General features: G+C 35.4%; 1 protein-coding gene across 1 annotated transcript in view; it reads right to left on the minus strand.

Annotated features, from left to right (window-relative positions):
- Positions 1-577: 577 nt before the first annotated feature.
- PLGRKT (plasminogen receptor with a C-terminal lysine) overlaps positions 578-24,585 on the minus strand; it is a 24,159-nt gene continuing 151 nt past the window's right edge. Inside the window, 4 exon segments of the mRNA XM_031060775.1 lie at positions 578-699; positions 4,940-5,049; positions 5,977-6,002; positions 6,005-6,109. Coding sequence (XP_030916635.1) covers positions 578-699; positions 4,940-5,049; positions 5,977-6,002; positions 6,005-6,109 — 363 coding nt within the window.

Here is a 24,585-nt window from a genome sequence, read left to right on the forward strand (position 1 = left end):
TTTCCCTAACAGTAAAACACACAGTTAGCAAGTTATGTGTTTACTTCTGAACCTACTTCTGATAAAAGCTGTTTATTCCAGAACTTGAAGCAGAGATGGTGAGTTCACTGCCTAAAGAACAGCAAATAAAAAGTGCCTCATTTTTCAAAGAAATTGACTGCCTGCTCCTGACTTCAAATTTAGCTGTGTATCCTGAAATGTATTTGAAAATTGTATATATTTATTTATATATTTATACAAACTTGTAACTATCAATTACCATATCTTTATTGGTTATACTGAGTTTGGTCAGTACCTGACTTTTTTACGACAGGTGAAACTTATGTTAAGACTCTGAATAGAAAGTACAAATTCAATATTTCATTCTAAATAAGGAAAATATACTACAGAATAATGATTATTTTTAAGAGATACATATAATATGAAACCAATTGCTTTAGAAAGTACTAATTTTTAAAAATCCATAAAATTTTTATTTTATAATAGCTCATAATCTTACCAATGTTTTAATGATCTAATTATGTTAAAATGCAGTATTATAATCACATTTCAGATATGTAGCTTTAATACCATCTTCCTATTTTTCTATGAAGAAATTGCTCTGAGATATTCTGATTTTCTACAAACCTTCAAATGTGAGAGATCCTTTAGGCAATTCCAGCAAAGTGCTCTGTGTGTCAAGTATGTTCTCTCCTTCACCTTAAAAAAAAAGAAAAAAAAAAAGGAAATAAAAAAGAAATAAGAGAAAAAAAAAAGAAAGAAGGGAAAAAAAGGTAAATTTCCTCAGTGTTGCAGCTAGAAAGCAAAGAAGGGAATAAACTTAAGAAACTGATTTGTTTGGACCACATTCTTATTTGGACCCCATTAGCAAAATAGCAAGTCATAGCTATGTATTTTATAAATAGGCTGATGTCAATATACCAACAAAGTTGTCTCTAAGGAATTTTGGACTGGTGGGGTAATTAGGAATCTGAGAAGAAAGTGGATCAGACATTCACATGAAGGTGTACATAAGCTTTAACAAGTAAACTTGCACACAGTGTCACAGATGTACCATATTTGGGCACAATCTTTCCTTGTGCCTCAGGACTAGCCTAAAAGGTGTCAGAATGTGGGCAGCACAGGACTTGAAGAAGCATTGCTCAAAGCCCACTGCTCACAAAAAGCTTTGCTAAGACAGTTATCTAAACATGAAGCATAGCAGGGAAAAGTTGTAGAGTGCAGAATGCTCTGGGTAAGGCTGGAATGAAAACATCTAGGACAGAGAATCCAAAAAACAAAGATACAGACTGAACATCATACATAGGTTGTGGTGGTCGGATTGTGATATAAGAAGAGATGAAGATTAGGCAAAGAATGCATTTGTTTTGGCTGATGCCATTTGGCACAATGCCAACAATCTTGTTTATCTATGCCTTAAGTCCTAGCTTTATGATCCTTATAGCAGTAGTTTGAAACTGTATTTATGTGTGATCAGCCTGACTGAATATTGCAATGCAGTCAGGATTACGGTCATTCTATAAAACAGGTCTGAGCACTGACATCTCCCAGCTGTAATTATTATAGTACTGCAGTGCCTGGGACCATCAGTAATATCCAACACTGGTTACCACTCCCACAACATCAGTCAGTTGCATATAGCATCTGATTAGCAAGAGATCTTGGGGACAGGGATCTAGACAGACAAATCTCTATGCCTGTCCCTCGCATGTACTAGAGGACACCGCCCCACTGACTGCTCAGGACACCAGGACTCAGCTATCTAAATCTCAGAAAAGGCAGCCAGAGCTCCATTGCTGAGTGGAGATGTTCTGTGCAATTAGAGGCTGGCCATAAAATCCGTCCCCTCCTCTAATAATTTGTGTGGAAAACATCAGCAGTGTGTGCCTGACTAGGAGGAAAAGCAAAACAGTAAGGCCAAGAACACAGACAGCAGGTTGATTCTTGGTGTCCTCAGAGGTTTAGAAAAGATAGTTTGACAGATGTTCTGTAACCCTGACATACCCAAAAGATTAGGTACTAATACACAGCCCTGGAAACTTAGGGCCTTCCAACAGCACAAGCAGAACTCAAAACAGGTATTTCCCCCTGTGTCTTCAGTTTGGGTTTTAATTAGCCCAAGCTATAGAGCCGGAAAAATACCCTTCCAATATTTCAGTGTGGAAGAATACTAAAATAATGAGATAATTTTTGGTGAAGTAGGCTAGAGACAGAAGAAAAAAAATAACTGTAAGCAAGATCAGAAACAAAATGCCTAATGAAAGAGAAACAATGAAACCTTTCAGGGGTATAAAATGATGCCAAAGGATGAAAGGCAGCAGATGCAGACCTTCTGTGATCAAGTTACTTTAGACACAAGGTTCACCATGCAGCACAGAAATAACTGCAGATTATCTTAGGAGAAGGAACTGGCTATGAGGTTGATGATAGGTGTACCCTGGAAGAAAGAGACCGTCTAAAGAAAGAATAGTAAAGGGAATGGTGTATACATTCATTATTACACCAGAGAGATTAAGCACGGCATACACCAACAGAATAGACAGACAAGCGGAGAAATGGTTGCAAAGGTGTGGGAGTGAGCACAGGGATCAATTGAGTATTGAGAATAAGCATTGTGGCTGCAGGTCACTTGTGTCATAAAACCTTCTTTTCAACTACGTAATTTTAATCATAAAATAAAATTGAACTCCTGAACCTGATTTCCAGACCAGATTCATCCAGGCTATTCCATTTCCTTTTAATCTAGTGCTGATATTGGTAATTAGTTTAATTTCCTTTCTTACTTTCCTTTATCCTATCCTGTAAGTAGGATCTGTAGACCCAAATCTCTCACGTCTTTTTACAAAGCTAAATCAAATTAATCACTTTTTTTCCTCTTGCAAGGCAACTTGTCATTCCCTAATAGTTTCAGCTCTTCAGTAAAATTACAGATTCCCTTTCCAGAAGTGATCTGAATTACATATAAATTTCCACAGGAGTTATTTTCCTGCACCTTCCCATCTGTACTCTGTATTAAGGTTGTGAAATATGCATCCCTGGATATATTCAAAAGCCTTTTGGACATTTTCCTGGGCAATTGGCTATGGATGATCCTGTCTGAGCAGGGGGCTTGGACCAGATAACCTTCAGAGATTCCTTCCAACTCAACCATGCCATGATACTAGGAAACCTCACTTGATGTTTCTAGATTTTGCTTAACTCAATTTCATCACATTATTTGGATTATACTCATTCTATGATCATCAGCATTCAGGTTTTCCCTTTTTCTACCATTTCCAGCTGACGAGCTCTGGTGGTAGAAATCCCTATTAATCCCCAGTTTCTTCCTGACATTATCAAATTGAATCCTATTTTGTTGTCTCATTTCTTCAGAGCATCAATTCTTCTTGCACTACAGCTTATTTCTTCTCTGTTGATGAACTTAATCAAGTTTGTCACCCAAAGATTTGATTAAGATAAGCTACTCATAATTTAAAATATAAAGCAAATGAAGATCCAGATCAAATCTTGAGAAATATTGTTAATAACCCTGCTGAAGCCTAACCTTCCTTTTCAAGCACAAAATTTGACATAATTTATTTATTCCCATGCTTACCTGTCTACTAATTTCCATGTCTTTCATGCTAACTTAATCTTTAGGTAATACCTGATCAAATGCTTTCACAAGTTTATAATGGATCTACCACATTTCTTTTAGAAAAAAAAAATCTGGAAAAGACAGAGCTAGTTTGGCATATTCAATTTTATTTTCTATTTGGTTCCACAGTTTCTTTTCTGCAAAACATTTTCACAAGCCTTGCGTACTGCTGAAGTTCTCCTAATGGATCTGAAGTGATGAAGATGACTTTTCGTATTTGGAAAGCAATAGGATACTGCATTGCTCCTCTTCAATCTATACAGGACCACATGGTACACAGTAAACACATTACATATAAATTCTAAATTCCAAATGCTAATTCTACTTACTCTGTATGTACTCATCTCCTTTTAAACGCTTTTATTTCTAAGAACTACCCCTTCTTCCCTATGCTTAGCTGACTCTTCATAATAAATCCAGAGAAGTTTGTTTAATGCTGTTGGGGAAATGATCACAGGTATACAATCCTGCATCACCTAAATGTATTTGCATCTGCATGCAGCAGGAACTACAGCAGATTTTGTCTAATTAACCTACCACTATTTCCCATGAAACACATGGAGTTAGGAAACCCAGGTGTTAGATCTGGAGGCTAAAGACTAAGTGCTGAAACAGATTTTTATTTTGTTTCAATACGGTTGTGCCAGTAGCAGAAAAGACAATTAGTTAGACTTAGTTAACTAAGTCAATTTGTAAAGGTGACATGCCATGGTCATGCTGTTTTCACTTACAGTCAACACTCACTGAGCCAGTCTCCTTCATTAGGAATCAGAGATAACATAAATGCATCTCCATAAACTTCAACACGATGTATATAATTTAATCACATAGACAAGGGACAACTATGAGGCAAGACCCCACTTTCCAGGACTCACCTTTCTTCAGTCTTAGCAGGACACTGCAGTAAGATCATCACCTGATGACTGTTCGGTCATGAAGGTGTAAGGCCATGATTCATGTCTCTATTTCTTTATATTGTAATCCCTAACCTTTTCCCCAAAAAACCAGCAGGAGAGTGGAATACAGAAGTAAATCACTACATCTGTCACTTCTCCCAGATATCCAATTCTTACATCAGCTGTGTTTGAAACAGGAAGAGAAAATGACAGTCTTAACTGAAAAGAAATGAGTACTCTTGACTAGCAAAATATCTGATTTCAACAGAAGGGAAAAATGAGACATAATATTTCTGTCAAAGAAACCATCAAATATCTATTACAAGATTTCTCCCAGCCATTAAAAAGAAACATAACAGGTTATCTGAAGCTTGGTTCTCTGTGAGAACAGGACAGACTTACATACCTTTAATCCTTTGCAACAGTGTCCCATAGCCCATATCATAATGATAGGAAAATACAAAGCATAAGGGAAGTATTGGCAGTAAAACTGCTGGGTTCTTCCATTTTATTGCTCTGTGCAAGAGAAAAGAAAAAATTATTTAGGATATTCAGCACATCAGCACTGTTACTCTAGGCTGACCTTGACTGTCTAGGACTTGTGTAACCTTCTAAAAATCTCTAATCAAAGAACAAGTCTTTATTTCCTCAGAAACATTTGTCTTTGGTTGCCTTCTTTCTCAACCCAAGAGTATTTTAAAAATGCAATAGTGATTTTTGAAAATATTAACAAATATGGGATGATCTAACTTGTTTAGCGTGTATGTGCAGTGCCACATACCCAGCCACTTGCAACATGTAACAATGTAGATTCTATGTTCATTTCCAAATGCTACAGAGAACCCATAATGCATAAGGTGCATTTAATCTTCACTATATACACAAAACCACAAATATGTCCTAATTCCATCTAAACGTATTACAGCCCAAGAAAACATCAACCAAAAGTACTGTAGGGCAAGTTCTTCCCTATGCAATATAGCTTTATTAGCCAGGTTTCTTTTTCCCTTGGGTCAGTTGATTCAAATTTAAGTGAGTAGACTTCAGAATATGTCCACTTGTTCCCTGCATTAAAAAAATCCAGATGGAGAATGTGCTACTCACTAACAATTCATTAAATCTCAGTACAGACAAGAAAATAGTGTGGCTTTTAAATACTCTCTCCTCTTCCACACACAACTCTTATTTTGTACTGGACTTTTTGTACTTCAGATATTTTATTGTCATTTTATTGTCAGCTCATGTCTCTGCTTTTAAATAAATCTGCAGTACAGACATAACCAGAACACACTCCAAGCAGACAGAATTCAGAGTCCATTTGTCATTTGATCAATCTCTGAGCAACTACTGGATAAAAATAACTACCTGTAATGCAAAACCAAGACCCAGCAAAATAGAAATATATAATGTAATATATTCTGTGTTAGGGAATAAACTTTGTGCCCAGTTGTTAAAACTGCAGTAGTAAGTGTCCAAAAAATGTCCCGAAATATTTGAGAATTTCTCATGTCCAAGCAATCTGCATGGCTATTTGTCTGTCTCTCATCAGGTTCTTCAGTGCTAGTTGCCTTTCCAGCTAAAGAAGGGAGACAAGTTAAACAAATCTAAGTCATCCATTTATTTTAAAGATTGACTCAATCTCTCAGTGGTCTGTGAATCCAAAACACCAACTAAGAAGGCAATCTTTCATGGCTTTTGATTTAGAATGGCCTTCTTCAGTAATAGTCTGTACCCAAAAACCATTTAGGTCAATTAGCAAATGGTTTTATGCAGAATCTTTCTAATTGTGCTTCTCAAGGTCCAGACAAACAAAATTGCAGTGTTAGGTGTTGAGTGGGACCCAAGTCTCAGCAGGACTCTCTAGATTAAGATTCTCTGACCTTTGCATTTCCATGTTGATTCATAGAGTACCTGCTTTCCCAATTCATTCTGCTTAATTCTAATTTAGTTGTAATAATTTTAGAGTCAATCTTGACACCTCTTTGCCCTTTGAGGATTTCTTCTTCCTCATGATGCATCGTAAAGCTTATAACTCTTCTGTGACACCACAGTTACAAATATAGAAAAGCACTGTAAAGACAACAGATTTTTATAGCTAATAAATATATATCAAAAGTCCATAAGGAAATACTTCTATTACTAAAATTAAAAACTGTTCAATAGTACAATATAGTCAATATATTCACATGTCCAAGAAGAATTTTCTGTGGTACAGAAGAATAAAAAAGCAGACGATTAGATTTATTTTTTTAGTTACGTGCCCCATCTAAATCTACTGTTACATTTTCATTTAAGTAAGGTAAATTCAGTATTTCTCAGAAGTTCCTCTCAGCTATACAGAACACAAAAAGAATTTCCTTTTTAGAGTGATGAAAAAATAATAATTGTGCCAAAAATAAGCAGTGTGAAACCAAAGTGGAGAAGTTAGTTAACAGAACAAGAAGTCTTCTTCACAGCAATGTTTATAACTAATCTTGTGGAGAAAAAATTGAATACCTGGGTTTGTGTGTCTAAGCTTGCTAACCAAGTTGGATGAGAAGTTCAACAAGGTACAGGAAACAGAATACCAGCTGCCTAAATGAGTGTATTCTAGGGAAGAAAGAACAAAGACTGAATTCAGAAAGTTCTATTCTAATGAATCTCTAAAAGTAATTAAATATGTTCTTTTCTCCTGCTTTCTAATTCAAGAATAATTTAAAGGATTTGTAATTACTTAAGGTTTCCACCCATTTATTCATCTCCATTACTATTGATTTAGCCTGAACAGAACAATTTCTGTTAAATTGTTACTAATTATTTCTTCAGACTATGTTGATCTTGCTATCTTATTTACAAGTTCATTCAGTACCTAGGTAGGTAGAAATAATTTTGAGACAGCATAATGAAAAAAGGACAGATCTAATTACATATAATTGTACACAGTAGGAAAAACAACATTCACTATAGTCTCACAGTACTATTTCATCTGTTTCTCTTTCCTCAAGACTTACATTACAATTATTGTTCTCACAAAAAATATCAACAGGCTTTACCTTTCTGATAGCCATAATTTTCAGATTGCTTTGTTTTGGTTTTCTTTTTTTTCAGAATAAGTAATTATATAATGGCTGACCAACCACTTAATAAAATATCAAAATAATTAGATTTTATTTTGTCAGCTACAAGGCAGTTGGAAATTCTAAAATAAACAAGTACACTGCCCATTAATTAGACCCATTTTGGTCCCAAATATCCTAAGCCTGGTAAATTGCTGAGGGCTGACATGATAAGATAAAATAATGACATGTAATATCCATTTAATGACTTTATTTTCATCTTCTGTGTGATTATAGGTGTAGTTTCCACATATGTGAAAAATATTAAGGGATCCTTTGTTTGCCTGTCAGCACAGATAAGGACCTGTGCTTCCAAGATGCACAGTATTACCTTAAATGAGCTTCAATTTGAAGAAACACATGGTAAGGAAGTGAGACAAGGATATGCTTATGAAATATAGGTCTTGCTAAAAGGGAACAATGGAGAAGAAGAAAAACACTTTAATATGCACAGTATTTAGAAAGAAGTAAGTATGGGATAAAAAGAAGGCAAGTTCAAACTTAGAAAAGTAAAGTAAAGGATCCTAACATGATTTCTTTAAAAACAAACACACGCACACACACACACAAACCCCAAAAAAACCCCAACAAAAAAACCCTTCACATTTGTTATACTTTGACAGCTCTTGTGCTGAAAGAAAAAGATAAGTCACAAACAATAAAGTCAAACAAACACCATACTGCAGGAGACTGTCATATCAAATTCCAGAAGTCCAAGGGTACTTTCATGTATATCTACAAGTAGTTCATATAAATAACCCACTATAATTGAAAACAACTTGTTTTCTATATTATAGACAGCAGCCAGATAACATTATCAAACATTTTTCATATTCTTTTCTAACTAGATCTTTTCTCTTTCACTTGAGTGAAATAACCCTCAACTTTCTCCATCAAAAAACAAGTGGTGGAATGAAATGCATAGAAAAATGCCTGTAATTCCTTTTCTTTGAGCAAACTTCTTCTATGTAGATGTAAAATTTAAACCACATGAAACACAATACTGCATTTAAATTAATTTCTTTTAAAAAAAGATATATTGAAGGGAAGTTTGAGAATTACAAATCTTAGAGATGAACATTCTCTTTGTACATGACGAAATGTGACAGCCAAGAAACAATTATTTCAGAGGAATACTAATCCACAGAAGGCAGTAAAAAGCAGGTCTAGTGACATTTAGCTAAAAGAATAATTTAATTCTTGCTATTACCGAAGTTTTATGATATTACAATGAATAGTTTACAAGATAGCACCAATGTAGCACCAAGAAAGCCCTGAGATGAGTTTGGGGATCTTAAGTAAACTACAGTTCTGATGCAGAGATTTGTAAACCAATTTTTATTTAGTCACAATTTATACGGAGAAAACTTAGTAACAATACATGAATACATACTCCAAAACCCCTTTGAACCTATGTGGTTTTATGCCAAACCCAGGATTACGTCTCTCAAATGCCAGAAGTTCCCTTTGTTCTGTACTCCTTTATTCCATAAAAATCTTCATTCACGCTTTCCATTTTCAAGATCAGTTTTGTTACTTGTCATAGTTTCATCTTGCAAAACAAAAGACCACAGTGCTGTAGCTGTTAGGATTACAACAGGAATCTGAGTAATTAAGAGATTTAATCTAAGTGCACTAAGTGTTCCAGGGCAATTCCACACTGACTCCACTGGATTTCAAACTCTCCCTAAGGAAAAGAAAAAACTGAGCAACAATTATGGCCAAAGTAGTCTTACTAAATACTATTTCATCACATGACTTAAACTTACCAGAATAACTGTAGAAAAAACAGTTTGGAGTATGCCTGAGCTCTTTTCAGAGAGCTCTGTAGCCACTGTGTAGCACAGCAGGGAACACCTCTCTGTCATATTCTGACCAAGCAGACAAAAGGCAGGGCATCTGCCTATCCTGTGCAATCAAATACTGCTTTAGCATGTCCAGACATGACATCTGATCAGTTAAATAGGTTTAAAAGCAATTCTTGACTGTAAAAGCATATATACCTTTAAATAAATTTTGGATGCTCTAAGTATCAAAATGAAACACCTACATGTGCACTCAGGCAACTCCTCTAAACTAGTCTTTTAAAAATTAAAATAATTCCTGTGCAATATCCTTATGCTTATCCATTTAACATGCCAATCTTAAATGAATATCTGGAGCTTGAGTAGTTTTGAATGACCAAGATATCCAGACGTGCTGGTCTTAAACGGCGAACAAGTAGATCCTTAAGGCAAAAAACCAGTGCCTTAAGTGACTGCCTTAAGATCTTAAGGCAGTCAGGATTTGAAAACATATGTATATAGGAAAAGAATCAGAAGTCTACCACGAAAAATAACTCGAAATTAGATGAAAGAAAACCAAACCATGTTTGACTGCAGTTCAAATCAATATTCCATTTTCAGCTGTTAATTTCCTAGTAATTGTGTCTTATTTTCCTCCACATGTGTTCTATTGAAAATGTCAGTCACACTGGGATAGTGAAAGACTTTTGATCTATTAACATGCAGATTTTATGAAAAATACGAAGTCCTACTATCTTAGGACTTATTTACAATAATTTTTAAGATTACTTATTTCTCAGCATGGCAGAACAGAAGAATTAAAGCAGTAGGTATTCATTTTTACTGCAAAACATTTTAAAGAATTTTATAGGTAACGACAAAAAAAAAAGTATGTCATTCAGATTTAGCAGAGATGGGCTGTATTTTATTTAGAAAAGTCTTACTGATTTATTTAGAAAAGTCTTACTGATGGGAGAAGCTGATTATTGAGAAAACAAGCCACAGCTGCACATCACACATGTCAGGTGAACAACCATTCACCATCCAAGTGCCATTGTCTTAGGGAACAAATTCTCCTTCATTTTGTGCACATCACACATATCAGGTGAACAACCATTCACCATCCAAGTGCCATTGTCTTAGGGAACAAATTCTCCTTCATTTTAAGTACACAAATGGCCCATCTACATAACCATAAAAACTTCAATAGGAATGATTTACCTGACTATACTTGCACTAAAAACTATAAAGGATCAAATAAAGGATCTGAAGTATAGCTTTAGAACAAGAGGAAGAGAGATACTATAATTTTCCTACCCAGTTTGCTGTGCATAGTCCAAGAGAGCTGAAGCTGTAATGTGGACACATGGGTGCACATGCCAGTGTGCTTTTCAATTGCTTGTATCCTGTAACAGTCAGACCATTACTTTATAGACACAGTTAATATAATAATAAAAAAGTGACAATAGCAACTTCTATATTGGCAAAAATATTGCATAATTTTAAAATTAATTATAGTATTTCAAAATAAATGGGTACTAGTAGCAAGTGACATTTTAAATTTTATAACACTCTCAAGAGGGCCCAATTAGAAATAACTTTCCCATTTTTTTCTTTAAATACAGCTAGTAGTTTCTCAACACTGTGTGAGCAACTGTAAGGGCTGATTGGGATTCTGAAGTCTGTCGCACAGAAACTGTTAAAGAAAAAGGAAATCAATGTTACAAAATGAATCATGACAGATGAAGAGAAGTGAGGCACAGAGGGAAAAGGTCAGTTACTGGGAAACTGATAATGCTAATAAACTAGTCAGTGGTAACCATCCTTATCATTTCTAGTGATTATTCTTCAGACTGCCAAAATGATGTCAAACCACAAAAAAGAGCATTTATACCATCATTTAATTGATTAAAATCCAGTGGGAGAAAATTCTCATCTAAAATAATTTAATCGACTTTGACAACTTGCAAAAAAACCCTTCTCTGGATTAGAAGTCACATCTTCACTAGACTAGAAATTTCTTATACTTTAGACTCTTAGCTTGTTTTCTCTCTTCCATATGTAGATGGAATGGATGCTACTTTGGTTTTGTACCCCTAAATAGAATGGAAGGTGGTGTACAAATACTCAATAGAAATTAAAAGCAGAGCCAGTGCGAAATGCTCTCTTCTTCACTGCCCACATGTATTAAATATTATTTCAATGGTGTATTTTGTGTGAGTCTAAGTGCCTATGCAGAGGAAGAGACAGTAATCACCCCTCAATAAAGAGTCAATTTGCAACCCAATATGCTTAATGGCTCTCCTGGGAGATATGCTCTTTTACCCAACCTATCTAAAATACTGGGCTGAACAAACACTTAGCTTGAGAGCAGTCATGGCAGTAAACCTATAGAGAATATATTTCATGACACTATCATTAAAACATAATTATACTGATGTCCTGGTAAACAGATACTTGGACAGGAAAGGAATTAACTACCTTAAAAGAAAGAATCACATAAACACCATCTTTACTTAAGTTCTGAAAACCAGTATATAAATCTAAGAAAACTGAAACTTGAAGAAACTTTTGGGATTCCCTTACACTCATGTAAAAGAGCTCTCCAGTTTTGTCACAGGTTAATACATCTGTTAGAGGCCATAGCTACTCTGCCTATAATAGATTATTTTCACTTACAGTTTTTGACTGTTCAGACACTCTGAAAGCATTCTTTTGAAAAGTACTAACTTCTAACTTCTGAGGACTCAGAGCTGTAATGAAAAATAAGGCTTAAGTTATTAAAAAAAAGTGACAATCACATATAAAAAAAAAATCTGCAAATTCTTTCCAAAACATGTATGAAAGTTGGTGTGCAGATAGTACAGCTATATGTGGCATTTCATTGGTAGATGGAAGACTAAAAGCTCATGTGACTTATCCTTGGTGTCCTTCTTTCTAATCAATAGGTAAAACAAGAAGCTGCTGCAAGTGGTTCTTTGGCAAAAATAAATGAAAAATAGAGTAGTGATACCTATCTCTACACCTCCATTGTAAGCCACCAGAGTGCAATACAGAGATGACAACTTAAAATAATTTTGCAGTGTCTGCTTGGTTCTATGACCAGCATGCCCACAGACATCTCAGGAAATGGGCCTCTAGATCAAACAGTTAAAATAAATCAGACCTAAATGTTTTATCCTGCTGCTTCAAAGCTTGTTTGCAGATATTTTTCACATCAAGTACACAGAGCAATTAAAATTATTAGCAATGCAAGAAACTGCACTTTAAAACGAAAAAAAAATTTAAGGCTTCCCCACGCAAAGACAGATTACAAATTATTTACAAGCAAAGAGTTATCAGAAAAAGAAAAGGGTCTCACAATGTTAGCCACAAGACAGAATGTAAACTGCACTGAAAAAAAAATCACAGAGAATCACAAAATATTCTGAGTTGGAAGAGACCCACCAGGATCGAGTCCCATCCCTTATCTGAACGGTCACAGATTGAACCCATGACCTTCATGTTATTAGCACCAAGTCCTTTATATTCCTTTTTTTGTCAATAAGGTACTGAAATTGCACTCTTTATAAAGAAGAAATAATATAAAAAGCCCTTAAATCCGTGTGAGATTTTGTGCTGCACAAAGGACAGGCTCAATTTAATGGGCAAAGCATGAAGGTAAAATTTCTTGGCAGTAACCCAGCATTCTTATTTTTCTTCTGTGTGGCTTTTAGGCAACAAACATGCAGCAGAGTGCAGAAGGGCATCCACCACCTGCATTTAATAATCTTATCAACAAAAGTAAGTGAAGTTTTAAGGTACTGTTACCAGCGTTCAGAATTCTCAGAAGTTTTATATGAGCTTTATAGAGACAAATCAAAGTCATTGAATAGCCAGTTATGTAAAAGCAGGTATCAATGTTGAAGGAATAGTAAAATAGATCAAGGCATATAAAACAAGTAGTTAATGTTACAAAATCAAGTAATTTATATATCTGACTAATAACTGAGTAAGAGCTTCTCCCCCCCCCCCCCCACTAAACACAGGAAATAGTATTCCATAGAAAGCAAGTAAAAGACTAAATTTTACTTCAGTGGACTTAACAAAAGACTAAAACAATAGGTTTGCTCTATTAAGAGGAAAGGAACTATGGTAAATTTGTTGTGTCACAGGAAGCAGTTTCAGAAGGCATTTTTTCTTTGAAGTCAGTTAAATTCCTCCAACAAATTGAGACTAAGCTGGAGGCGCACCTCCAAGCAAGACAAAATTTGCAAGCTGTATTCACAATGATATGTACTAGTCACAGATATTCCCCCCAAAAAATGCTGGTGTAATTGATTCAACTGAATAAATTTAATTAATATTAGTCTCACTACTAGTGCACCAACCAGTCAGTTTTGCATCTTTTGCTGGTAGTCATTACATATTAGAAAGAGCTATTAAAATCTGCTCTTTGTTAACCACTTCATTTTTTTCTTTACAGTGATCAGACAGAGTATACAATCTGTCAGCTAAGACCAACCAAACTGGCTTTTTCCCGGCAAGACAGATGGTTCTAATCTTCCTCAGTACAGGTATCATTTATCTTGTTCTGTTCCATTTGATGAGCAGAAACTAATAAGGATATAGAATTGTTACCAGAGAGCATTTATTTCCCAGAATTAAGCCCAGATCACCTAAGGGACAAAACAATTTATGTAAGGCTTCAAGACAAATGCATTAGTGATGTCGCAAGCGCTACTAGTATCTTGTCAATAGAAAACAAATTTAGCTATTTCCCACCCCAAAGGGAAACAGATGGTAGTAATCTGGAAAGGCAAAACTTGCTTACATTTTACTTCACGAGAAAGAACGGGAACAATTGGTTTCATTTTACTAGAACTAAAAAAAGTCTTTTTGACTAAATTTCACTGAAAACTTTGGGGAGGAAAAGGTTAGGGATTTACGTGACCCTGAAGAAAATGACTCAGTGTCTGAGACATTAAGAGAAATTCAATTTTTCAGGCATCATCATAGAGGTGGTTGATCTTTTACTAACAAAGATAAGGTGACAAATCTATAGATGGAAAAATGTCATCACAAAAAGTTTTATTAGGCTCAGGAAGAACTGCAGAAACCTGTGTCAGTACTTTCCTTTTTTATCAATGAAACACAAGAAGCATGAAGAAAATTTTCTTGTTCAGAAACTCACTGACATTTTAACATTAGCCATGTTTCCTGCCAAGAGTCAAAACAGTGCACATATGCATTTTAAGCACCACTTCATTTTAAGATCAACTGATAAATAATTGATAGCATTTTGACTGAATAATGAGTTAATTGAATTTATTAAGGAAAAAAAATAAACAACTGAACCCCAAAATTGTATTTGTAAATATTATCCTTTTTTAATGAAAGAAATGTCATCTCCCCCCTGCCCTTACTCATACTTTCTCATGCTCTCTTTTCCATTTCTACTTATAGCTCATTACTCAAAAAGAGACCCAGAATAAAGGACCAGGACATGTGCCAGATATAAGTCCCTACCAAGAACAAACAATAGGCTTATGAGGTTCAGGGACAGGAGTTGGACGTGATGATCCTGATGGCTCCCTTTCACTCAGCATATTCTATGATTCTATGAATTCCTTGTACCTGTTTAAGATGGAGTACCAAGACTGAGCCTACTAGGTATCAAAAAGACTAATGTTTTTGTTTTTCAAAAGTTTTGGTTTTTCCTTATCTAATTTCCATTAACATTTTGCATTTGTCTTTAACAATGTGGTCCGGTGTCTAGTTTCTCATAAAACCTCTACTGATCTATCTTAATATTATCTGTATATTCTTAATATATTTTTGATTCTAAGGAATTTAAAACAAACTGAGGAGAGGAGGTCAGAGGAGACCCATGAGCTGTCTGATAAATAAATCAGGTCTTCCTTATCTCTCACTCACAAAATTCTCAGTATCTGTAGTAAAGGAAGTCCAGCAAAGTACTATGTGTAGAATCCATGATTCAGTTCAAATATCACAAAACCAATAACTTAAGGAAGTTACTTATTTGTACAGAAACATTATCTTCTTAAATATGAAGATACAAATACTGCTTGTACTTTATCTCTGCTAAATGTGTAATCTCATTTTTCACTTGAAGATATGTTTAAAATGCTTCGTCTCTTTTACTACATACATCCTGTCACCTATTACCATAGCAACTTCACGAGAAATTTCTTCAGAAGTAAGAACTTCAAAAACCACTAGAGGGTTACCTAGATTATCAAACAGAATCCAATAAGAAACAAACTTAAAACTCCTGCTGGAAGCTTCAAACTTATTTCTTACTTGGCAAACAAAAATGTTACACCTTCTTTGTACATTTTCAAAAAGAGATTGAGAAGAAAAGCAAACACCAGTAATAAACAGCTGTATAACTGAAGTTACAACATCTTGTTTTGAGATACACGAGTGTCTGGATATAAACTGAAATGTAGTCCTGTTCCATATCTTATAATAGATCTATATTTTTCAATTGTTTTTATATCTTTATTTCAGAAAAAAAAATTATAATTTAGTCAAAAGATACAGCTAATTAATAAGCATCTATGGGGTACTTCTTTCATTTCAGATTTAAGACAAATTGTCAAACACGAAGAGAAAACTGCCTTGTTGTTTTCATTTATTGCCATTCAAAGCAAACCTCTTAAGGCAATACAATCCTGGCAGGAAGGTAAAGCAATCATTCTATGGTCTGCCCCTAACCAAGAGCTGACAGTATAAAGGAAAGAAAACATATGATATTAAGTTGCATTTATCTATGGTTTCAGTGAGTTTTTGATATATTTCTCCAAAACCAGATACTTTTGTCACTCACCTTTTGTAACATCAAATTACATTCTAATGATATTAATATTTACACATTAGTATATATGATGAAATAATATCCTGAAGCATTTTCTTACAAAATTGAGAGCTTTATTGCCATTTGTAGATATAGCAAACACTCAGCAGCAGTTTCACTTCAAGCCGATTTGTGAATGCATGTAACATGGCTTATGCATACAGTGTGCAATGTACACATGTTTCTTCACAGGCAAGAGCTGAAGAACAGATGAAAGCACAGAACACTTGAATACTATTTTGAGAAGTACAAATCTAATGATTTATAATTTGAATGAACTAAATAAGATGTTTTTTCTGCAAGAGATAAATACGTTTGTCATTTCTGTGTTGTGTCAAAAGAAAATTTCACTTACAGAAGAACATGCTGTATAATTTGTATCTATGAAAAAGCAGACTATGCCTTACTGAACTAGAGGATGAGTTTCCCTAGCAATGTTTTATACTATCTGCCCACTGACTCCACAGTTTTAACTAACTGAGCAAGAAATGTCTTTTGTTTTTATTTCCTTTATTAATTTGCATCATTTGCATGTAAAAGTATCCACTGAGATACAGAACTATAGAGGATTTTCCATACCACTATCTGGTCCTAATTAAAATAGGATAATGTAGTTTTATCATGACTCAAAATAAACCTAGATGATATTAGGGACCCCAAAAGAAAGAAAATACTCAAAAAAACAAGGAAAGATTGCCATGGATTTTCAGGGGAAAAAAAAAAAAAAGGAAAAAAAAAGGAAATAAAAAGTACTACCACTGCATTGTCAAAACAAAGAAAAATAAGCCCTCTGTTTTCTAGATTTACTTGATCTTGACTTTTTTTAACCAAGAATATAGAATCTTTTCCATGCCCACACAGGAGGATACAGGGAGCAAGTCTATAAACTCTCAGACTAACTGCTATGAAAGCAGATCTATGACTGTTTCCTGGCTATCCAATATTACCTGGAGAAAAGAACGCACTTTAGAGTCTGACATAATAAAACAGTGAGAGAGGAGGGATGGCAGCAGACTGGGATTGAGACTATCCAGAGATTCATGCTGTAGACAGGTTATAATAAAACATTCTTATTATTGGAAAATACAAGATCTGTCGGAAGTATATTATTTTTCTAGCATGTTTATTTTCTTAAAAGTTTAGTGGCTCACATCAAACATTAATTTAGGAGACTGTATTTGACTCCTGAAAGCAATGATGCTTTCCCACTGAGAAGAATATCTTTTTGTTTGGTAAGAAATCCCCCTGCTAGGAAAGAAAAAACCCCCAAAAGTCTACCAAAAAAACCCTCCAAATCACTCTGACTGCAACTCCCAAAAACCAATAAAACAATGACATGCCCTAAGCACTAACTTAGTTTTTTTTTGTTTCCAGCACTTTCAATGATTCTGGCTCCTCCTGTATAACTTATTCTTAAAAGTTACACTTCTCAAGAATTTCAGTCTTCCAGTCTGAGCATGAAAGACTGGCAGAGCTGACCTGCTGTACTCTCAAATGAATACTTTTTTAATGTGTTTTGCTTAAGTAATGGTTATAACCTTGTACTGAAATTTCTGATTTCAACGGACTTATGTATGTGCTAATACTGGATATATAATTCTACATACAGTGTAGGAAAAATGTATCTGCTAATACAGCAATATATATTACAAAACTTCCAAAATATACAGGAGATTGAACAATTCTTTTCCAGGTAAATTATTCCCACAAACAAGATTTTTGCTTTGTTTTTGCACTCTGACAGGCAGGGCACATGGAGACTTTAATTCCCAATTCCCTTCTCCATCCCTTGTCATGTTACTTCTGTATCATTATCACTTAACATACTTCTAAAGTCTGTCTGACAGCTGTCAGTTAAAAATTAGACCAAGTCACATCTTGTTTCAACAGACTGCTGCTCTGCATATGGTGCCCAGTATGAGTGCAGACATGAAGCAGTAACTGCTCATAATTCTCAGTCTGGGAAGAAAGAGAGGTAAGAAAATCCTCCCTCACAGGATCCAAAAAATACAGTGAGCCACAGTCTGCTTCTGTGGGTGTTAGTGAATCATAAAATAACTTGGGTTCAACCTCAGCAGTCTTACTCCACTGCTGGATTGGCCTTGCAGGGGAAATGGTTTCTCCTTACACTCAGTCTGCACTGTTCCCCAAATCATGTTTCAATGTATACCCATTACGTCTTGCACTTTCTGGCTATACTTTCTTGATTACTCATGGTTGGTGGGAGGCTGCCCTCAGATCCTGCTCCCCAGAAGGCATCTCATTCCAGGCTAAGTAAGCACAGTGCACTTGACCTCCTTGCAAGTGCTCCTGCCCTTGGCCATATTGGTGGTCTGCTGCAAAAGCTGCTCTTTTTCACCTACGCTATTCTTTCACCAGGGAACAAGCGGGGCAAAAAGTGGATGCAGTATTTAAATGGATTTAACAAAGCACTGAACAGAAGACAACAGAAAATTTTGTCAACCTACTGGCTTCACTACAGCTTAAAAAGCCCTCATTTATCCTTTTGACTCTCTCTTCTGTCAGGGTACACTGCTGACTTATGCTCTAGTTGCTGTCTTCCAGTGTCCCCTCATCTCTACAGAATTGCTCCCATTTTTCAGCTCTCAGTCTGTGTTGTGGCCAAGGACATTTAGCTGACACTTAAATCATGTCAGCTTTCCTGAACTCCTTTATCCTTCAAAGCTCCTATGGCACCTCACCTACCAGTTTCCCAAGCAAGATGAAATCCTTTCTCCCAATGTCCAGGGTCTGCAACTCATCTTGCTACAATCAAGTCTAACTTGTAATATTATAGTTCTCCCTCATTTGTAAATAACAAACTCAGCTGTACATGATGGCTCTTGGATGGCCCATCTAGTACATACACATCTGTATCAAGCAGTTATTACTCACATTTTGCAGAAATGTACTCAATTGTTTATGTCTTCCTATTTATGGCAGATTTTCAGCGGATATTCAGCAGATTTTAGGGAGACTACAGTCTCATGAGAATCAGTTAGTAATCCAGAGACTTTCTTCAGCTGTTTAAAAGAACAACTTGTTTCTTCATGTATTTTGTCACTCTGATTGGTGACCTACAGCATGCTCCCTCCACAGTGTCATGTTTTGTAGACTCTCCTTTGACCTTAACTCACATGCTATACCTTCTCATCATGGGCATCAGTACTACTTGTCTTTCCTTCCTGTCTTTCCTGAAGAACTAGTACACCTCTGTTAGAGATTTCAAGGTGCATGAACTACCATATCTCAGTTATTCCCATGATGTTGCAGTACTGTGACCAGAGACAGCTCTTGTTCTTCATGCTTGTTTCTCAGGCTGTGTACATCTGTGCTTGAGCATGTACAGGCTTCCTTTCTCCAGAACCACCAAGACTGCAGAAAATCCCAGCGCACTGTCTCATAAAAGCTTCTGCCAGGACTAGATACGTTCTAGGCTTCTTTATTTAATATCTGCTGCAACAGCAGAATGCTCCTATTGTGCTGCTGTAGTAGAAACACCTTTTTTTAGGATGGCAGAATGTGATTAATTTTTTGATTTGGAGAAAACACAGAGGTTTTTCATTTCCTGGGGTTTCATGCAAACCCCAGGAATTCAAAACCAGAGTAAAGTGCTCTGCAACAGCTTAGAGAATTCCTTGTGCTCCATTTACTACCCTATTTACTTCACTTCTCTAAGCAGGGCCTTATGCAACACAATTGTTTCTTCCATTCTCTAACTCTGAATCACTGCTTCTCTCCTCACTGCTTTTTTGTAAAGTTTTCCCAGAAATGCATCTAGGTGAAAACTTCAATGGCTTGACAACATCAAGAGACGCACTTAAACCCTAGGTCTGATTGTTATATATAAAGATATTAAAACAAATCAGTCTTTTCATCCATGCTTTTCCATCTATCATCTTGTAACAGAGAAAAGAGTGATACAACAAAATTACAAAGTACTCCTTAATTCAGATCTCATTATTAATGATGAAGCTTATATGAGAAAGAGTAAAAAAGGTTAGTCAATAAAGGATTCAGTGTATCACCAATTATTTGTGGAGTTCCAAGGAAAAAAATTCTTCTAATTAAGTAATAGAACACTTATACACTGAGATATACCTAAAAACAGTCATGAAGGATTTTAAATGCTACTAGGACTTAATTTTTTTAGTTGTATGGACTAGAAACCACTGCTTACTATGCAGTACTATTCCTATACACATCAAGATACCTTCATCTTCTTATAATACCACTGGAAAAATAAAAACCCTGTTATTAAAACAAAATCTCAGCTTTCTCCTCTGCAGGGTTACCTTTCAAGTAGTGCAGACATGCTATATACAGGAAAACTGGGATATTAATCAGTTTCCCCTGAGTAGTGCTTCCCAAGGAAAGAAAGGAAAAGCAACTTTTTAGAGCCAAAAGCAGTATAAAAATAACAGCAGAACATAAACTAAAATCTAACTGGCAGAGTGGAGTGGGGTGTCACAGGAGGTAATGGCTTGGTGGGGTTCTGTTCAAAACTAGAGCATTTTTGATTCCTCTACATATATTAGTGAATCTGGCTAAATTTTGCCAGGAGAACGAAGGCTTTTCTATGTGAGACCTCTAAATCAAAAGCCTTTTGAATTGTGATTACAATGTCTTTTACACATCACTGCAAAAATACTACTCTGTAAGCTCTGCTTTATGCAATCCTAGAATCAAATTAATTAGCAGTAAATTAAAATTTTAATCTGTACTGTGCTGTGATCTTCTACCACGATTTTGCTTCTTATCATTCTAAATAACACAACACCGAGTATACAAGATTGTTTTTGTATTTTTAATATTATATTATTCTATTATATTATTACATTATTTGAAGACAATATACTTGTATTATGCACTTAACCAAACTTAAGTCTCTCTCATCACAATAAAGTCTTTAGGAAGTACCTTCAATATATCTTCACAGTATGCAAAGTCAGACAATTTCTTATTTAAAAAGCAACCTGTCAGGCTTCTTGACAGCTAGTTCTAGCCAGTAAGATCACCATCTAGAAATATTAACAAGAAATATTTAAAATGTTCTGATCCATATTGAGGAAAGCATAATCGGCCACAAACATTTCTGCATTCTTGCTTGCCACTTTCAGATATGCATCTTTTTCCAGGCTGCCTTGTACATTTTAAAATGGCTTTCTTAATAAATATTTATTGCAATAGCTTTCTTAAGGTATACATTTGGGATGTTAAAAAAAGACAAGGAATAAAAGAAAACTAGAACAGAAAGTACAGAATATAGCACTTTGACTAAGGAAATATATGCAATTCCCACATTTAATCGTGTTAAGAGGACACACAGAGCTCATTTAAAAAAAAAACCAAACTGCTGTAACTGCTCTGTGGCCTGGAGCAGAGACCTGCTCTAACCTATCCAGCCTCACTAAAAGCACTCTACAAGGCCATATACTAGTCTTGAGCTGTAGATCTGAGATAGTAAAGTGTTTGAAAATAATTTTGCAAACTATACTTTAAGGAGCAGACTTGTGATAAAAACGAAGCCTCAACAAACTTCTACCACAAACAGCCTCCACTTGACATAGACTGGTATTTCATTCTGGAACCACACAAAGACAATACAAACAACTGGCAAAAGTCCTTCAACATCAAGGCAAAGAGCTGAGGTTTTACTTTTCTTCCAAAAAGCATTAAGATACAATTTACAAGGCCACAATCCCTCCTTTTCAGAGTAATCCCAAGAAAGGCATAAACAAAAAACCCACGCATAACATCTTTTAATATTGTCTTATGCTAAAATAGTCAAGCTGGTTTGGCTGTCCAGCACATACCAGAATGACTCTAAAACTAACTGAGCTTTAGCATGCACCACAGTTTGTGATTTGGAGAAATCTTTATCAACTTCTATAATGTTATTGTCTTCTTATTTTTGTAACGTCTCTTTCAAACCTACAATCTTCCACATGACATAAGTCAATCACTAAAAGCTTTGCATCTTTCTCTTCAGAGGAGAGCATACATCTATTTGGGATTGCTTTCTTTAAAAAACAAGTGTTCTGTCACAGAAATTAGTAGCACAAAAATCTCTGACTCTCTCACCAATACCTACTGTGTTTCATTCCAGGTCTACTCAAAGAGTAACTAGCTCATTTCTGTGCACTGTCACAACATCACTGATAGCAGGGAAAGCATTCTAGGTGAAACAATTTTGATGACTTCTTGATCCACATCAACTAGCTTGGAGTGACAATTTTACCCTATTCCTTTAACATCTTAATCATGGGACTCTTTAAGAACGTTCAGAAGCTATGAAAAGCTCCGAGAAGTTTGGATCCCACATGTTGTTTTGGGGTCGATTTACATTTAAAACAAATCACTATTTTTGAATATCTTATAGTCAGTACATCACATTGTTTCAAGTGTAAGCTTCTATTTTATTAATAGATATGATGGTTTTCAGAGAAAGATGGGTGAACTGATAGCATCCAAATCCCAGTATTTCACCGTAAGAATATATATAAATGCTTTAAGTTAAGCTCTTTCATTCTGGTCCTAGCATGACCTAACTTCTCCAAGCATTTCTAGTCACAATTTTGTCTAAAGCAAATAAATCAAGTTATATAATTTTCTACAAATATCTTGAAAGTCTAGCAGTAAACTCCACATCACAGGTTTTAGTCACATATGGAAAAGACAAATGGCATTTTTCCCTCTTCCCTACGCTCTCCCCAAATTTGAAGCAGGGCTACATTCTTCCATCCCCTAATCACATGAAATTTAGTTCTCTTCCCTGCCCCCAGTCAATCTTTTACACCCGATTCAGCTGTACACTTCATTTATTTTCAAAAGATTGGGGTTTTCTAACATGGCAGGTGTGTCTGCAAACACAGTAGGAATCAGATATGATCAGGTGTTTGTAATGCTAGAAAGAAATATACAATTCTCAGCGTAACTATTGTCAAAAAGAAGACATACAGTGAAGGGGAAGTTCCTGCAGAACAACTTGCAAAAATTTTGGACATTTATATATAATTTTGAAAGGGCACTTTTGTAACTGCTTTCAAAGTTTGTTTTTTATAAATGCCTGAGCATTTGAGCTAGAACTAGCCAAGGCAAAGACTGGCATGCAAAGTCTGCAGCTACCTCTACAAATGTTAGCTGAATTCAAGCTCTCTCCTCAACTTCATTTACCCAACAGAGAAGCAGTTTGTGAAGCAAGCTTCCACTGTAATTTCACTATCAACCTGTCAAACTGAAAACCTTCCTGTTATTTGGATTTCCAAAAACCTTGGGGGTGGGAAGAGCACCTCTCTGCAGGAGGGGGGAAAAAATTGTACGCAAAACTTGTGCCGTCTAAGAAACATGTAACACAGCACAGACAGAAAATGATGTCTAGAAGTCACGCAAAAGGTTGCTCTTTGAACACTTAAGAGTTATCCACTCTTTTATTATATAATCTTTCCTTATGCTATGTTTCTTCTTCTTAGACACATTTCTAAGGTCACTTTCAGAATTTACTTGTGATCCTACAAAACCTGCTACTGCACATTGCTTTATAAACTAGAATATGCCATCTACTGGCAATTTAGTAAATTGGAAGTTCATCCATCAAAATTTTAAACATTCTAAAAATTTTACCTGTGTTCAATTTAAATGCAAAACTAAAGGAACAGACTCCAGCTAAATCCTTCAGATTGCATTCCAGCACTTGGCATATAAATATTACGAGTAAGTTACAAGATATTTAACAATAAATCAGAAAGCTAGTGCTATACTGTAAGTCTGTTCAGCACAACTTTCTGAGCCCTAATCAAACTGGTTTTCCTTTTTCTCTGCTGTTATTATTTTATGAAAGGGAATAAAACATCCCCATGCCCTATTCTGAGGTTTCTAGAAAAAATCAGCTGCAGCTACCTGACTGAACTAAAGAAAGAACTGCTTAAAAGATTTTTTAATGGTGGGAGAGTTGAAACATATTTAATTCATATACTTTAAGAGTATAAGATCCATGTTTTAGCAACTCCATTATAACAGATTCACTTTAACATATACATGTTTCTTAACACTGCAGTGTTACAATGCAGTAACACAGCTCAACTTCAACATAAATGTACTTTTCAAAGTAGGTTTCCAAAACTGTTTTTAGAGTCTAGCTACTTTAATGATAGTTTCCACTTCTCTAATTTGTTAAGACAGACTCTTGAGGAAGTCTTTTGACACAGAGAACAGGTGCTTTACACACCTGAACCTGCTGCACTAGGTAACCACACAGGAACCAGCGGAGCACGTGAATAGAGCACCTTTAACCCTGGGAGGACAGCGAAGTTCA

The sequence above is a fragment of the Geospiza fortis genome, unplaced genomic scaffold (assembly GCF_000277835.1).
Source record: "Geospiza fortis unplaced genomic scaffold, GeoFor_1.0 scaffold491, whole genome shotgun sequence".
Classification (NCBI taxonomy): domain Eukaryota; kingdom Metazoa; phylum Chordata; class Aves; order Passeriformes; family Thraupidae; genus Geospiza; species Geospiza fortis.